The sequence below is a fragment of the Rhineura floridana genome, chromosome 8 (assembly GCF_030035675.1).
Source record: "Rhineura floridana isolate rRhiFlo1 chromosome 8, rRhiFlo1.hap2, whole genome shotgun sequence".
Lineage (NCBI taxonomy): Eukaryota > Metazoa > Chordata > Lepidosauria > Squamata > Rhineuridae > Rhineura > Rhineura floridana.
The window spans coordinates 90,003,556-90,021,954 of record NC_084487.1 but is presented as its reverse complement, the minus strand read 5'-3'; the positions used below and the strand labels follow the sequence as shown (position 1 = coordinate 90,021,954).

The 18,399-nt window shown below is 40.4% G+C and overlaps 1 protein-coding gene across 5 annotated transcripts in view; it reads left to right on the top strand.

The window, feature by feature from the left end:
* The window catches only part of ASZ1 (ankyrin repeat, SAM and basic leucine zipper domain containing 1), an 89,121-nt gene that overhangs the window by 24,997 nt on the left and 45,725 nt on the right, over positions 1-18,399 (top strand). For all 5 annotated transcript variants that reach the window (XM_061640067.1, XM_061640069.1, XM_061640071.1 and 2 more), the window contains one exon: positions 17,910-18,021. In XM_061640067.1, coding sequence (XP_061496051.1) covers positions 17,910-18,021 — 112 coding nt within the window. The remainder of the gene's footprint in view (positions 1-17,909; positions 18,022-18,399) is intronic.

Here is an 18,399-nt window from a genome sequence, read left to right as displayed (position 1 = left end):
AATCTGTCAACTTAAATACAAAAATGAAAGTTCACTTTGCTGTTTAAGAGTTGGATAAGTTGGGGTGGTGTTTTTTTTTTAAACTTGAACTTGGCAATCCAGTGTGCAAGTATTAGATACTGTCAGTGCAAATTCCAAGCAGCTTTGAAGAATAGACTACAAACGTCTTCAGTGTTGAGATCAGAACTTGCTTCATATGGATCCTTGTTATTTGTAAGAATATGTAATTGAGAGAGTGCATTGCATTCTAGGCATAGACTTCTGTTGTTGTTGATAGCTTGGTTAATGTTTGTGGATTTTAACCAGTTGCTAAACATTACATTTTAACAGATGCTATTTATTGTTGCTGATAAGATAGCACTGTGCCACAGTAACACAATACTGTGTTATTTCAGTGGCCTTGATTTTATCATTGTATGATAGTTAACCTTGTCAAATGACATCTTAATACATGCATATAGCCTGGGAAAAGTGTTACATTTATGTTTTAGATAATAAATCATACTGGTAAATGGTACCTAAACAGAGATATAAGACATTTACTATAGTGCAGTGTTTTAATCTGTTCTGTGGAAGAAAAATGCCAGCTATAAGTTTGAAAGGTTTAAAAAATACTATCTGTATTTAATCATTATCTTTTTAGAGTTCCTGGTTCAAAAGACCTAATCTCAGGGGTCAATTTAATGCATAAATCCATAGATATGCTTGGTGTATATAAATGCCATGTGGGAGGGAATTCTACAGTGTTCTTTTCCATGTAGGAGGACCCTCCTGATCCAGCTTTTATGCTGTTAATAGGCTTTATTGTTTTATTTTATATTTTAAATATGCAATGTTATGATAGAATTGTTTTATTGTGTTCTTACTTATGCACTGATTTTATAATTTATTTTATGCTAGTGAACTACTTAGAAGCCATTCTGGTATGTAATAATAATAATAATAATATTTAATTTGTGTGTCGCCTATCTGGCAGATAGCCACTCTAGGCGACGTACATTAAAATGGGATAAAATACAATAGTATCAAATGCAGTCACATTAATCTCAATAAATAAAATACTGGACAGTCATCAGTACATTTATAAAAACATTTACATATACAGCATGTAATAGATAACAAAATCATGGAGATTAACCCATCCCAAAGATCTCAAAGGCTTGTTGAAATAGCCACGTCTTCAGGGCCTTGCGGAATACATCCAGGGAAGGGGCATGTCGGAGATCAAATGGGAGGGAGTTCCAGAGAGTGGGGGCCACCACAGAAAAAGCCCTCTAATCAGTATATAAATAAATTTATAGTAGTATCAGTAGTATATGAATAGAAAATAATGTGTGTGGAATAAGCTGGCCTGATTTTGAGACGAGATCCCTGAGAAATGTTAGTTGACTGTTGAATTCTCCAGAGGAAGCAGACTCCCTCAGAGGATGGCTAATTGCAGAATAAATATATCCACAGAGGATTCTGCAAGAAATCCTCACTGGTTAATGCCTCATCGAGCCCTAAGGTGTTTTACTGCTTCCAAGGTTCTATTTCCTCAATGCCTAACTTAGATAACCATTGAACTGTTACCCTTTGTAAAGCTACATTCAACAACTTATAGGAAGCCTCCTGAAAGAAGTGCAGTCCCCTGTACAGTATAGTACTCTGAGTTGAAATGAATTCATAGAGATTTCACTTATGAATGGGCAGAGCACAGCACATACAGTAGGGCCCCGCTTATACGGCGGGTTAGGGACCAGGCCCCTGCCGTAAAGCAGAAATCACCGTAAAGCGGAACCCATTGACTATAATGGGCCGTGTTGTGCGAAAATGTCGCAAAATGCGGTAAAATTGCAAAATCGGCTTTAAAACGGGGAATTTCCCTGAATTGAAAGCCGCCGCATCAGCAGAACGCCGCAAAACGGAACGCCGGTAAGTGGGGCCCTCCTGTACCTGAGTTACAGTACTACAGTACAAGCAATAGTGGTATCAAGGAAACAGTTGCCGGCACATCTTTTGTTTCCAGGGCTCTCTTGTGCCCATCTTGCTCCTTTTGAGTTCCCAAAGGAAATACTTCTTTTTGTGTTATTTCCATTGCTATATGGATAATGCTGAACTTTATCACTGGATCTGAGCCGATATCACTCTCCTGGTTGAACCTTTGGCCTTCTTTTTGTGACCCAGTAGAGCCAGCACACCATGTTCACCAGTTTGAAGTGCAAGGTGCTCCTTTACCTAACTGATGAATTAGATGTGCTATTTATATAAATTGCATTGATTTATATATTAGTAGTTGTCCTCACAGAAGTGATACACAGCAATTTATTTTGTATTTCCCAGTCACAAGTACTGTTTTGTTTCCTTAGGCTGCAGAGTGGTTTCTTTAGCATCTTTAATAAACCTTTGTGGGTTTCACATTGACAATTGGAATGGATTGGTGAGTCACCTGGGCCTCCAGGCTGCAGATTGCTCGGTGTCTGGAATTTATTGCTTTTCTCTCCACAGTGGTGGAAGAAATATTGGAAGTATAAAGAATTGCACTGATGTATAAGCACTAAACTAGATAGTGGCAGATATGTTTGCTTCATGTATAAAATGGGATGAGGGAGATTAATTTTAATATCAAAAGGGTGCAAGGATTAAGAGGTGCAAAAGGGGAGATTAACTGCATTTTACCTCTGTGTGGTCTTGTATGCCCAGGCACTTTCTCCCTGCTAGGCTTATGTTTGGTAGTGGAGCTGATCTGAAAGATTAAGGAGTTTAGCTCATGGACCACAGGGAGTTAATCAAATTTGGCACAATGGATACTGTTTAGCGCCATTTTTAATCAAGATAGTGGACTGAACTTTTCAAAACTGCACTGAGGTTTGCTGTTGGCTTCTTACAATTCTCAAGCAGCACTGGACACACCCTGATAATAGGAAATAGTTTGGAGAGCTGAGTTCTTAAATGAGAAGAAGAGCAAAGCATGGGGGGGAGGAGAAAGAGGACCTAAATACACACTTTGATTCAATATATGGCTTTTAACCTGCATTCTTATACAGTGCAGTAAAAGCTTTACATTGACTTAAGTGTTAAGGTAGGGATTTGTAACTGGAGAAGCAGGCATCTTGGATGTGAGGTGGAATGGGCAGGGATGTGATTTGAAATACGAACTGGGAAATAAGGAGTTTTCACTGAAGGAACAGAGAAGTAATATTCACAAGAGAGAAGTGATATGACTTGGCAACCCTGAATGTGGGAGGAAGAGGAGAGAAAAGAATAAAAGGGAAGATTGAGTTTTTGTGCCTGATTAACAGGTTGGAGGGTGACATTTTCAGTGGATAATGAGAGTGACTGAGAAGATGAGGCTTGGGTGAAGCCTTTGACATACTGAACTTGAGACAATGTTGAACCTCTTAGTTAAAGGTTACAAGTTCTCCACAAAGGAGCTCCCTTTCTTTCCTCTCAGCTTTCAGATGATGCATCTACAACACCTGAAAAGGCATATCAAGGTCTTGGTTGACCTTAAAAGCATCATATGTTTTGGTTACAGTTACGTGTCAGTGCAATAATTTACTTTAAATTTCTATTTTGTAACTCTGAAAGCTGTACTATGGTTATTTTTCAGCTTTCTTGAACACATGATAACTAGGGTCAGCACTGGGAGACACTGTTTCTTTCCCAGATGATTTAGAGGTTGAAAAGAAAATAGGGTTTTTTTAGGTCAGCCTGGAAATCATCTTGGCAGCTGTGCCCAACAGTTTTTTTTCATACTTGCCAAAATTGTGGTGAATGTGTTAACATTTTTGCCACATGACAAAAAACCATGTTTTTGAGGATAGAAAAATGAAAAATTTGAAAATCTTTGAAAACTACAGTCCACAAGCAATGTCCAACCAACCTGAATGACCTGGAGCAAATCTGCCAAGATGTATGGGCCAAAATCCCTCCAACACTGTGTGCAAAGCTGGTACGTACCTACCCCAAAAGACTTAAAGCTGTAACTGCAGTGAAAGGTGGTTCTACCAAATATTAATGTGTGGGGGTTGAATAGTTATGCAAGCAACATGTTTCAGTTTATGTTTCTTACAAACATTTCCCAACATAAAACCAGTATCTCCTTACAATAATTGATTTTGAGTTTCAGTGTTTCAAAATAAAATACCCTACAGAACAAAAATATAATGTACCATTTGTAATTCAGTAATATGAGAGCATTGGTCAGGGGTCTCATTACTTTTGCAAGGCATTGTAAATCACCAGTTCACCATAGGTCAATAGCTGTTTTCACCACGTGGTGAGTGGTGACCATGGTGGACAACAGGGATCTATGGTGTAAGATAAATCTTACCCAGTGGTAACACAATCATAGATTTGTGAATTTCTTTGGAGTAACAGTAGAGATTTTAATGTATTCATTCCTGAAAACTCCTAATTAAATGGCTATCTAAATTCAAGACTGAAATTACCTTGCCACTCATAATATTCAAGCATAGTAATTGCACAATAATTTCTTCACTTCTTGATCACTGTGGCCCAGTTAGTACAAAGTGGTAAGCCAAACAATGTTACGACAGGACCTTGAACTTCCTCATGAGCATAGCTCGCTAGAAATCCAAGTCCCCCCAAAAAAGCAGCAGGATCTTTTGCTGGAGTTACCTGCACGTCACCCCCAGAGCATGTATAATTTTAACCTTAACCCAATAACACATACACTGAAAGTAAAATAAAGAGTGGTTTTATTAAGAGAAGGAACAAGGGAAAAAATATTGCAGTATACAATTGCAGTTAACAATGAGTAGCTTTCTAACTATTATTCATTCATTCATTCATTCAACAACACTGGATAGACTAAAGCAAAGAGACTAACCCTATGAACACTTTCACATTAAGCTCATCCACACAGAAAGAAAAAAAGGAAAGAAAAAGGCCCAGACAGTTGCATATACCTTTCCTGGAGAGTTGCTGCAAGCCTAAAACTGAGAGAGACCTTTCGTATCTAGCCCAATGAGCAAAAGCTCCGCCCTTTGTAACCAGCGCCAGATTTGAAAGTTCTCACCCAAATCCATAGCTCTGAAATTGTCCCAAAGATGCTAGCGTGCGTTGTTGGAGCCCTCCAGAAGAGGAACTGCCCTCCAGAAGAGGAACTGCCTTACCCCTCTCAACCCCTCATGTTTTATAGCTTTTTCTAACTAATTGACCCCAAAGTAAACCCAATGTAAATGTCTCCAGGAGGATGTGGACCCACTCATTTCCTGATAAGTTCCCAGATAATAGGTGTGATCTCCTGCTATAGATTCCTGATGATTCCCCAAGGTTAAGATTATCATAATCCTTGTGTAAAACAGTTTCTTTGTTTGACAGGAGTTTATCCTGTCTTCTCCAAAGGCTTAGAAATGCACAACACCTCCTAGTTTGAAAGGAGCTATTCTGTTTCCTCCTGAAGGCCTAGATTATCTTAAACCTTTCCTTTGTTTGAAAGGAGCTCCTATTCTTATTGGGTGACAAATCCAAATTTCCATGGGAGTCAGGAAGTCTGTACCTTCAGGCATTGCAAGATATGTTCTCAGAGGTCACAGAGGGGCTGTTTCCCAGGAATCTTTGCTGTTGCAGGCCTTTTCAAACTCTGGTTCACTGAGATGAATCAAAGATTAAAAATTCCCAATATTTGATTCCTCATAATAACAATGGCTAAGCATGAACATGCAATTGTGCGGGTAGTCGCAGTAAAAATTGTGGCTGCTTCATCCTCCTCCAGTCCTGCTGCCATGGTACTAAAGCTAAGCCATGGTTTGGCTTATTGTTACATCCAAACCCAGGCTTGTGCCTTGTCTAGAGCAAGACAAACCACAAATCTGGGTTTGGATGTAAGCCATACCAGGAGATTCTCTTAAAACTCGGATGAAATAGGAAAGTCCCAGTGAAGGTAGTGTAGCCTACTCACAAGTAAATTTGCATGGGATTGTCTTTATAAAGAAAGGGCCGTTCAATTTTAAGTAGATTTTAGTGGGATCTGCCTGTTCTATCTGGTTTCTGTGAGTAGTTTCGTGATAATGTGTAACCTTGCTTGTGCATGCAATGTCTACTTGTTGTACTTACCTAGTTGCCAGAGTGAAAACTCCTATACCAGTATACTAAAATTACTAAAGTTCAGAAGTATATATCTTAGGAATCATCCCAAATACAAAAAATATTAAAATGAAACATTGTAGATCATTCTGCAAAAGTTACTATCATACTTGTCTAGCGTCTATTGCCATCTTCTGGAGGAATTGTTAACTCTGAAATTATTCCTACAGTAATCCCCTGCTGGAAAGAAATACCCCCCCTCCGTGTATGTTCTAAATCTGTCTGCCTGGTATTGAGGCAATGCTCCTTACTGATGTTTGGTGGATATATGAACAGTTTCTCATATTCCTTGATATTCTTGTAAATATTTGAAAGCTCTTAAAGTGTCTCTGTATTTGTTGTACACAGTTCCTTGATTTGACTCGCTTTCAAGATTCTCTTTATCTTCCACCTTCAACTGTGATACCAACAAGTGATTACAGTACCTTATCAGGTGTTCTATACAATCCTTGAGTAGAATAGTATTACATCCCACTGTCGGGATGATGATTCATTCCTATACGTAACAATTCCTATTATTCATTGTTCAGTTTCATTTTATTGTTAGTAGCTGACGTCTCAAGTATATTGCAGTAGCTTGAAAGGCTTACTAAGAACATATACGAAGAGATCTGCTGGGTCAGACTAAAGGTTTATCAGTATAATATCCTGTTTTCTGCAGTGGCCAGCCAGATACTTCTGGGAAGCCTGTAGTCATTGAAACCTATCTTCCATTACTTCCATTACTCATCTCATTTAAAGCCATTTAAGCCAGTTTCCTGCCTCATATCATGTGGTGGTGAATTCCATAAGTTAATTGTATGCTTGTTTGAAGCAATGCTTCATATGCAGAGCATACGATGTGCCTTACACTGACCCATCTACCTCTGTACTCTGTCATCACCTCTCTCCTGTCTACTCTGACAGCAGTTATTCAGGAAAAATGGCATAAGACATCCTTCTCAGATTTTTCAGCTGGAGTTGCAGGTGATTGCATGTGCTTTTACCATTTATTTATTAAAATATTTCTATACCACCTTCCATACACAGTACAAAAAAAGAACAATAAAAGGACAGTTCAGAATAAAATGACAGCTGCTAGATCAACAACAAATGACTATAAAGAAACTGCTCGGTATTCGTGGCAGCAAAAGCCTTAGAAAATGAATGGGTTTTCAACAAGTGCCAATGTTTCTTCAGTGCAATTCCACCCACTCTATTCTCCCTTGCCTTCCTTGGTTCCCCCCCCTCACTTTTTCAAATATTTATGTCATTCAGCTGTTAGAGTTCTGATTTTGCAGGATCTCTCTAGTTTCCCTCTAGAGTTTTTCTTCTTGTGCATACCTTGAGGTTACCCTTGGCAGACCATTTTGACAAGTGGGTGGGGCCTGCTCACCTGTCAATCACTGTCATCATTGTGATGTCCTGTTTGTCATTTGTAGCTAAATGACCCATTTTTTATTTCTGGCTAGGAAGGAAGATTCAAGTCTAGCCAAGTGGGGCTTGAAGCTATTGCTGATTGATGTTGTCTTCAAGCTCTGCTTTCTGCAGTGGTTGGCTGCACTGAGTTCGCTGGTGATCTTGAAGTCAGTGCCTACAAGCCTTGCTTTCTGCTGGGATTGGCAGCACTGCAGGGTTCCCCAAGGCTTACTGTCACTGCCAGTCAGCTGACTGGGCATGACAGCAAGCCTCCCTTACTAATGCATAATGGGGAGCACACTTTAAAGCTCTTGACTGTGCATTTGCAGCTGTGTCTCCACCTGCCCCTCACTTGATGTTACATGTGATGTCGGGTGTGAGGCAGGTTGGTTTCGTTTAGGGGAAACAATCTGAGGGCTAAATTGGAACTCATGCTGGGCCTAATTAGGCCCAAGGGCTGTTGGTCCCTGATGCCTGGGCTAGATGATTTGTAAATTTCTGGTGTGTGTACAGTGATAGTAGGTTTTCCAGAAAATTTTGAATTTGAATTTTTTACAAAAAAGGGTAATTTGCATGGCAAATTTTTGAATGAATGAATAAAGTTTATTGCTTACAGCTCGTAGGCCACCGCAAATACATGTAAACATCATATAAACAACAGAAACAACCCAATACAAACACCAGGAGTCCTGTTAAAAACACATAAAAAGTTAAAAGTTAAAAATAAGACAGAAGTCTATACCAATGCAGCCAACAGTATATTTACAAGGATTGAGAGGGTAAAGACACTGGCGGTGGGGACTGTCTTTGGGTTTTAGCTCTAATTTTTGCTGCCGCAAAGGCGAACTTAGCGTGATATAAAAGGGTCATTGCCCACAAGCAGGGTGCAAACCTGTTCAAGGGGAGGCCTATCCTTAATGAGATTGCTAATAGCGGATAAGAACTTAACCCGAGGATCTTTGTAAAGGGAGCAACACAGCAAGTAATGAAAAATATCCTCCACATCACCTGAGTTGCATGGGCAGCAGCGAAGGTGAAATGGGATACGTCTATATCTCCCATCCAGAAGCGCGGAGGGCATTGATTGAAAGTGAAGGGCAGTGAATGCGGTTCTCAACCATGGCGCTTCTAGGAAGGAGAGATAGGTCTCCAGTTTGAAGGATGTTTTGTATATTGAATACCAATGCGAAAAAGAGGAGTGTGAGGCAGAGACCAGATCCCATCTTGATGCATAAAAAAGAATCTGTCCCTTTGCTCTGGGGGATACGTATGAGGGAGCAGTTTCAATGCTTATCCCATACAAAGCTAAAATTAATTTAGTCCTTGCTAGCCAATTTTCTTGCTCAGGGTTCTGGAGTTGCTCAAGATAACATTTCTTTGGCAACCTTGAGTCATCCATGGCCACCAATTTTAGCCAAAAAGAAGCAAGGGCTACATGAGCCAATGCTTCTAGAGAGTGTGAGCCAGTTTCCAGCCTCAAAAGGGCGGACGGCGTCCCTTTTGGAAGGGCCAGGATCCTTCGAATAAAGGCATTTTGTAGCTTCTCTAGGGATGGGATCCTCACGTAGCCCCAAATCTCGGCACCATAAAGGAGGGTTGGAATGAGTTTCTTTTGGAACACCTCGACTGCAGGGGAGACAGCCTTTCCACCTTTGAAATAGAAACGGCACAGCGATTGGATGGAATAGGAAGTTTTTAAATTCATTGCTGTGATGTGTGGATTCCAGGATAGAGAAGAAGTAAAAGTGAGGCCCAAATATCTAAACTGGCGTAGTTGGAGAATGGGCCTATCATTTAGTTTCCACACATGCTGTTTGGACTTTTTCCCAAAAACTACCACCACAGTCTTGGAATGATTAATTTTGAGATGTTCATTTCGACAGTAGGAACCCAAAGAGGATAACAATCGCCTCATGCCCACCTGAGTGATGGAAATCAATGCTAGGTCGTCAGCATAAAGTAGTACTGACAGCTTTGTGTTTAAGATTTGAGGGGGGAAGAATTCCGGCCCCGCTAAAATATTAACAATGCTGTTGACATAAAGGTTAAAAAGGAGTGGCGCCAGCAAGCAACCTTGTCGGACACCTCTCCCTGTGGGCACTGCCTCTGATAGGGCACCACTTGGGCCAACCCTAACCCTAAGGGACATATTAAAATGGAGTAGTTGTAGGAGGCAGAGGAGACGGTCTCGATCGGTCAATCAGATCGAATGCTGAGGAGAAGTTGACAAAGGTCACAAGCAGCTCTCTTCTCTTTTGAAGGGCGTATTTCTGAATCAAATGCGCAAGAGTAAAGCAATGGTCTAAAGTAGACTTGCCCTTTGTAAAGCCCGCCTGTTCCTCTGCAATGCTCTTGTTCTCGAGGGTCCAAAGTTGTAACTTCCCTAACAGGTATTTAGAGTATAGTTTTGCAGCCACATCAATGAGGCTGATAGGGCTGTAATTTTTGGGGTCGGATTTAGAGCCCTTTTTGTGTATTGGGATCACAGTGCTGTCAGACCAACCCTTAGGGATAGAGCCGTGCTGGTTTATGAAAGAAAATAGCTTAGCGAAAATGGGTGCCCACCAGTCAGGGGTGGCTTTGAAAAGTTCAGCAGGAATCATATCCTGACCTGGGGCTTTCTTGGAAGGGAGAGAATTAATTAGTACAAGCACTTCTTCCGGACTCACTGGGGCCCACTCCTTGCATGTCTGGAGGGCCACAGTGACTAAGCTAAGGCGGGTATCTATCAAGGGGTCCCCAGCAAAGATATCTGTAAAATGTGTATACCATTGAGAGGGGGTAATTGGATTATTGATAGGAGAATAATCCCCTTTGAGCCCTCTCGATATTATGGCCCAAAAGCTAGCCGAATTATGTTCAGCTAGCGCTAGGGTCATGTCTGACCATTGTTGGTGTACAAACATTGCCTTTTTTTTCCGAAGTAGGTTTTTATAAGCCCTGCGCCAAAAAATGTAAGAGTCGAGATTTTCAGAGGAGTTTACTCTTTTCAGGGTTCTTATGGCGCCAGCAAGGGTTTTTTTTTAGTTGTGTGCACTGGCCATCAAACCATCCACATTTCCTCTTAGATGGAAGGTGAGAGGTGGATAGCCAGGGCCTTAATGCCTCAATAAAGGGCCCCATAAAGGTCAAGGGGGTCAGTGGAACTTAAAAAATGTTCTTGCCAAGCAAGTAAGGCCGGGGAGTGGAGAAAATTGATGAAATTCTCTTGAAGTCTCCCGTCCCAGCGTAGCCTCCTTATGCCAGTGAGGGAAAGGTTTTCTGAGAAGATAGCACTGGGGATTGCTGAAGGAATAGGAAGAGAAAAGGAGGAACTTATAGGCATATGATCGCTTTCTGATCTAGAAAGCACAGTAAAATCCAAAAAATAATACCTTAAAGCAGGAGAAAGAAACATAAAATCGATGACACTCAGTCCTCTAGTCCCGTAAAAAGTATATGAGTCTGCATATGGGTTGTTAGGACTACCATTACAAATTAAAAAATGGTATTTGATCACTAAAGCAAAAAGCGAGCAACCCGAAGAGGTTATAACCTCGTCGTGTGATGACCTAGGGGGGGCAAAATGACAAACCTTCCGGAGCTAAGCCCATTTTCTCCCCAATGGCCAGGTTATTCGCCCCCAGCCAAGCGTTAAAGTCCCCAGTCATGAGAATAAGGGGATCACGACTTCCGGGAAGGGTTGCTTCGCCTGTGCTGCCTTTGAGATGAGCTCTCGTCTCAGAAGAAGCTTTTTCAGTTTTAAAATCAGTCAGAACTCTTTTTTTGACTGGGAAAGACTTTCTCCCGGGCAGGGAGAAACGTAGAGATTAACCACAGAAGCTTGTGTTTGTTGGGGGGACTGGATTTCATTAGTTTATGAAAGAAGGTTCAGCCAGCAGCGCCGGACGGACTTTCAAACAAGCTGTAACTGATTTAGCGAGACGTTTATCTTTTCTTTAAAGAAAAACGGATTAACAGGCAAGCACCCCTCTTTCTATTTTTATCATCTGGCTTAAATCGTTACAGCAAAAAGAGATTTGTCAATGAATCAGCTATAAAGAATCCCTGGGTGAGTTATAACTCTTCTCTTTCATTCACGAAATTAAGGAGGAAAGAAATCGAAATAGCTTATCTTTGTTTTTATTGCAAAAAGCTGGCCTGGAATTGTGCATTTTAAAGATACAAATGGATGAGGGATTTCTATTCTGAGGAGAAAAAATAAATAAATCTGATTTATGAACTTTTGAGTATTATATGTCTGGGACTATTTTATTTCATTTTGACGAATCTGCTTGTTCTCGATGCCACTAACTGTTTTGATGCTGTGAACTAAATTTGTTTTGCATTCCTGAACAAATAAGAGATAAGGCAGGCTGTGCTGTCTACACTGTGATGTCATCAAGCTTGGAATATTAACCCCTTTGTTGCTGGAATAAGAAGTGTTTTTTTTTTCTTTGTGGTTTTAAGAATGGCAATCAAGAAAGTGGCTGAGATCCTGGAAGTAAATATGTTTCAGAAAATAATGGATGAGATTGAGATAACGAAACAAACCCTGAGACAGGGCAGACAGGAGATGAAAATTGAATTTGGCAAAATAAAGCAGGAGCTTAAAGAAATAGGGGATCTTGTGAGAGACGAGGTTGATGAGATCAGAGATACAATTGGACAAGCATCAGAAGATGAAAAAAGAAAAATTAAAGGGAAGATGCAAGCCCTGGAGATTGGAACACATGTGGAACTGGAAAAAGACTTGGAATTTATGGATATTAGAGATAAAGTTTACTGTTTGGAATTTGGCGTTGTCCTTGAAGAAATTAATGAAGATATCAGAGATAAAGTTATCAATGTCTTGGATAAACTTCTGGACTGGAATGATGTGATGGAGCTTGACATAGAAAAAATCTATAGAATTAATTACAGATATGTGACAATGGAAAAACTCTCAAGAGATGTGCCAGTGCATTTCGTAAAAAAGAAGAACAGAGATGATTTTACAACAATATTTCAGCAACACATTCAGAATTGATGGCAAGGAAATATTTCTGATGAAGGAAATTCCCATCAGACTCTTATTATATGACTATGGCTATGACAGCAAGATTATTATGGGACACTGATAATGGAAGATGGCTACTGAAATTACTGGACCTAACAGGATTATTATGGGTGCAAGGATGGAAGATGGAATTAACACTGATAATGGAAGAATGGCTATTGAAATTATTGGACCTAATAGATTTGATGAGATGGATTAATTGACATGCTTATTTGGAGAAAAATCGATAGATATATTTCTCAAGGAGTTGAAACCTCTCTTTGACTTTTTGTGGAAAGAATAAAGTGATGTTTATGAGATTTGATGATTAATTAAGATAACTACTGGAGGAAAGTGATTTTGTAATATAAATTAAGAGACAGGTTTGTTATATATTGTAGACCTATAACTGATCTGCGACAAATCGGAAGTCAACATTTTAATTTGTATTTTTGTTTTGTTTTGTTTTTTGAAAATTTGAATAAAAATTAATGATAAAAAAAAGAGAATAAGGGGATCACATTCTGACTGGAATATTTCATTTAAGGCCGAGTCTAATTCTGACCAGAAAGCCATGGCCTTTTGCTTGTACTTGGCTGGGGGAGCATAAACGTTTATGGGAAAGACTTTCAGGTTTGAAGGCCATACCATCTGTATAACCAAGATGTCATTAGTAGTTGAAAATGAGAGCTGGGAGGTACTGAGATTTAAATCAGAAGAGATCAGAGTGGCTAAGCCACCTACTGATCTTCCCCCCTTAGATGACGGGGTGGATGGGCTAGAGAAAGGCTCATATCCCGGGAGGGTGGGGCAAGCTGTAGAGGTGGCCCAAGTTTCTTGAAGACATACTATCTGCGATTGCATGCAGAAATCCCTAAACGAATGGTCTGACAACTTATTTCCCCAGCCTGCAACATAACATTTAAAGACGGGTGATTTGAGGGAAAACGGGGACTGGATCGTCAGGGAGAAGCTGGGCCATTCGAAATTTTCTGGGGCAAATCTTGGGTGACAATAGAGGAAATACATGAGTCCACTTTACATAGTTGTCTACTAACATTTGATGTAGGGAATAGAGAAAGAGGTAGCATTGGCATTGGGTGACATTTTGATGGAGAAGCTAATTCTAAGTCCTCCAAATATCTTAGATCTAACCAAGATGGAGTCGTATGCGATCCCAATATCTCTCCACCCTCTAATGAAGATTTCCCAGGTGGTGGATGATGGATAATTACAGTATGCGAGACCGTGGCCATTGCTAAGTTACCAGTAACCTGGGCCAGAGTCCCCCTATCGACACCTTCTGCACATATTGATTCCCTCAAGGTTGGGGGATTGTGCACGATCAAAAAGTCACTCTTGGGCGAGCAAGCAGTGTCTTGAGGTGGATGTTGACGAGTTACTTCACGATTCTCCAGAAGATGAATAGATTGATCTGCAGCCCCTGGCGGCACCTGAAGCTCCATCAGAAGAGGTATAGGGGTTTCAGACTGGAGCATATTTGATTGTAACCTTTGAGCAAGCAAATGCAATCTCGAAATAATATCCCACTGGGAGGGTGCAGGGAGAAACTCAAAATTCAAAAACAGATCCCTTTCTTCTTCTATAAAAAAGGAGTTATAGTTCGACAGGTGTCCATCATTGAGGCCAGAGATGGCCATGCCAAAATCAGGTAAGTGAAGGGGGTCGGGGGGAAGGGATTTCGAAGGACTCATTTGCAGAAGAGAAACCATGGCTTGTGGACACGCTGGGGAGGCAATCTGCCTTGCAGGGGGTACCGTGGGCAATAGGACAGACCGCTTTGATGAAGTGGCCTGTATCAAATAATTGTTTCCCGATTTTGAGGAAGATGACATGAGAGGAATAGGTGGAACATTGTTATAAAAATGCCTCTCTAGGTAAACTGCCCTGCAGCCAATATATGCTTATTCAGGCGGATTGAACGCACAACGTCCGGGTTCCTAAGAGTTAACAGGACCCTTGAGTTTGCATGGGCAACAGAAAGGTATTCAACATAGCTAATGTCAGACTCCTTAATCCGTCGCGAAGGGATTGCCCGGAGAAGTGTAAAGATTTGTCTCTTTCGGCGGGGTAACGAATCTCTAATGTTGAGGCCAGAACAGTTCAAGAGGACAACTTTGTTAGAGCTGTACCTTAGATTCCATCCAAATTTCTGAGTTGGCGTACCAGAAGTAGTAGAAACTCTCGGAGGATGTACTGGAACTGGCTGACATGGAGTTAAATGAAGCTCCTTTGAGTAATTTAAAGTAGAAGAAGTTACTCCCGCTGGAGGGTCTTCCTCTTGCGACTTTGATTGATGGAGGAGGGGGTCTTGAGATGAAACAGAATTTCTCTGTGGGTTGCTTTCTTTAACTAGCTGGTCCAGAACTTTAAACAGTTTGGAGAAATTCATCTTCTGTGATCTTGGGCGTTTGAAATTCTTGACATTTTTGGGTTTCTTCCCCTGGGCAGCACTTCTGGACTTACAAGGGTGTTTACTCCGTCTTGTAATGTATGTGGTCTTAACTGGTCAGAAGGAGGGCAAGTTTTGCCCAGCTTCAAGTGGAATGCAGAGTTTTTTAAATTCCTCCGTCAGAGTGGTAAGGAGGTTATTTGCTTCCATTATAAAGACCTTGATGCATGAAATTTCCTTCCGAATTGACGCTAGGAAGGAGTCTAACTGGACCAGGTCATTAGGAGAAAGGTCATTTCGGGGAGTGTCCAGTAGAGGGGGGTCAGGCCTCCTATGAAAAACATCATGAGTCAGCAAAGCTGACATTGTTGGTCCAGCTTTGTTTGCTGTCAGCTCTGAGCTGGCACAAAGCTCATTAGATTGAAGTAGGGCTTCTTCTAATTCCTGGGCCAAAGACCCTGGGGTCTGGAGGTCAGGAGTCCAGAGTAGATTATCTCCCAGGTCTCTCAAATCAACAGACCAGTCTAGGGCCTCGTTTACATCCAAAGGTGGGGTCGGAGTCAAATGGCCTGCTCCTGTGGGGGGGTTGACTTTCCCCATTAAGTTCTCTTCCAGCTTAGTTGGTGAAAAAGCTTTCCCCTGGGTCTCTCTACCCCCATCGTTTCGGTAAAGGTAGGAGGTGATTTTAGTTTGGAAAGTATGGTAAGAAGGGTTCTTTATATCCTTTAATGGAGAGAGGCCCAGTTCTTTATGCATTTGTCTCGTAAGAACCATACTCGGTTACTTAAACACAGGGGACAGAGGGAACAAACTAGACCCAAGACAGGGCACTTATGTTGTAAATACTCCTTATCTGTCAGCTTGATTACACAGGCAGATCTCAATTAGTTCTCCATGGGAGCTTTCTTTATCCAGCGATGATTAGGCGTTATCAGTCTGGGAAGAGCCGAGCTCACCGTAAAATTTCCTAGAAATGTCCTTAGAGGAAAATAATGTAGAATAGTTTGAAAGCCTTCAGGCAGCCGGAGGAAAAAAGTGCTACCCTTTGAAAAGTGTAGTGGGAGTTTAGTAAGATAAAATACAAGGTAAAAAAAAACATTAGTAAAGAAAAAAACAGGAGTGGAGCTTCGAAACTAGGCATCCTTCCTGATCGCCATCTTGCCTCCTTTCTTTTGATGAGGAATGTTATTTATTAGTGTTATTGAAGCTTAGTGTTGCTATGGCAAAGCATTTGTGCACCAATGTGCATGCCAGTGCTCTCTAACTAAATCCATAATCTAGACAATGTATTGTTTTAAAATACTTTTTTCCTACAACCGTTACTGATGGAATATAGAAACTTACATAAGGCCAGAGCATTGAGGATTCCTGTATATGGTGTAGCACTCACACACTGGTAAATGAGTCGGCAAATTTTTCATTTTTCATCGAAAATTTTGATGTCCCTAGAGAATGATCTGATTTGGCATGTTTCTTTATTTGTGCTTAGTAATCAAAGATAAAACTTTGAAATTGCCAAGCTTTCCTATTTTCCTGTGTTGCAGTTGGCATCCATGCATTGTTACTAATGTGCATCTAATGGCACTATATAAATAAATGATAATAATAATAATAATAGAAAATGGAAGTTTCTCCACAGAAAAAGCACAGAAAATTTTCCAATGCACATTTATTTATTTTATTTTATTTCATTTATAAACCGCCCTTAGCCAATGGCTCCCTGGGCGGTGTACAACATACAATAATAACAATAATCAACAAAAATCGGAAGATATAAAATACAAAATACATAATAGCACTACCTAATATTAAGGTAATTAAAACATTAAAATACATACAAATGAATTAAAATGCATTAAAATGCCTGGGAGAATAGGAAGGTTTTGGCCTGGCGCCGAAAGGATAACAACGTAGGCGCCAGGCGTACCTCCTCGGGGAGACTATTCTCAGATGTATGTGTGGGTAGCCAAGATCCAAATTTACAGAGGTACAGTCATACTGAGTGTTAACAATGAGGTCAATTTATCAGTGAGGTGATAAATTGATAAATAAAGTGATAATAACCCAGGTTATGGTCTGAAGGCACATAAGGCCAGCTCCTGCTGAAGCTAAGCATTGTCAGGTCTGGTCAGTGCCTGGATTGGGAGACTGCCTGGGAACCATATGTAAGCTGCCTTGGGTTTCTATCATGAAAAGAAAGGTGGGGTATAAATTAAATAAATAAATTTTGAATTCTCATAAAGCTAGGTATGTGATACAGTTGCTCTACTCTATTCACTTTTCTATGGATCTAATGTTTGCTTTTTCTATGGTACTTGTTTTCATTGGTCAAAAATATAATTGTGACCTACTATCATTTTCCCCCTGTAAACGTTATCTAGCAATGAAGGCTTGAGCAGCCCATTTGTTAACAATTTTGAAAGAAAGTACAGCCTTTCGATGTGTGTTTTTATGGGTCCCTCTAGTGGTCTGGAATATGATTAACATACACTGCTTTTTTTTCAGTCAACACTTTTTCTTCAAGCAGAACTGTGTTAACCAGCACATGATGTGTATTTAACATGTGCTTAGACATTCAAAATATTAACGTGGTGTCCTCTGTAAAGCCAAAAAAACCCCTGTCTAAGGTAGCAAGCAAAGTTTGTGTTTTTTTTTTCAGTGGTATTATTTTCATAACTCATTTTTGCATACCTTTGCAATAAGGTATGAATATGGTAATACTCCAGTGAAAAGTTGGGCTAAAAAAACTTGGAACATGTTCTATAGAGAACATTGACATTTTAGTTCGGCAGTTCTTCTAGATCAAGGCCTGATACAAAAGGGGCCAGCAGTAGTTTGTTGGTAGTTCACTATCTATGACAGAAAAAAGGGTGACTAAGCCTTTTGTACATGAGAAACACTGTATTAAGTAATGACAGACTAAATAATGAGTTTTTAGACTGGGAACACAATAACTGCTTTAACAGAAACAAATGGATTTTTCCTTAGGAAGAAAATGACTCCGCTAATGTATGCAGCCCGCGAAGGCCACCCTCAAGTTGTTGCTCTTCTTGCTGCTCATGGATCACAAATAAATGCCCAGGATGAACATGGTTACACTGTAAGTAAGCTTTTTTTGTATAGCAACTTGATGTTCTGCTTTATTGCCACCCTGGGCTCCTAACTTTAATAAATAAAATATTCTAAGTAGAAAAGCAAACTTGAAAGATTTTGGAAATGTGCTTCATTGTGCACCGTTCACATGCTTTATTGCACCAAAAAACTTGTTTCTTATTATCCTCCATTTGCTTTTGGCTGAAGGGCAGGGGAAAAGAATCTTATCCTTACTAAAATGAGTAGATGCCCCTACAGTCTGATTTTTGCATGCATGTATGTTTTTCCCCTCAGTTCAGTACACACACACACACACACACACACACACACACACCCCTACCCTTGGCTTTCTCTTCAGCCCTGAGAATTATTCAAACAGCTGATT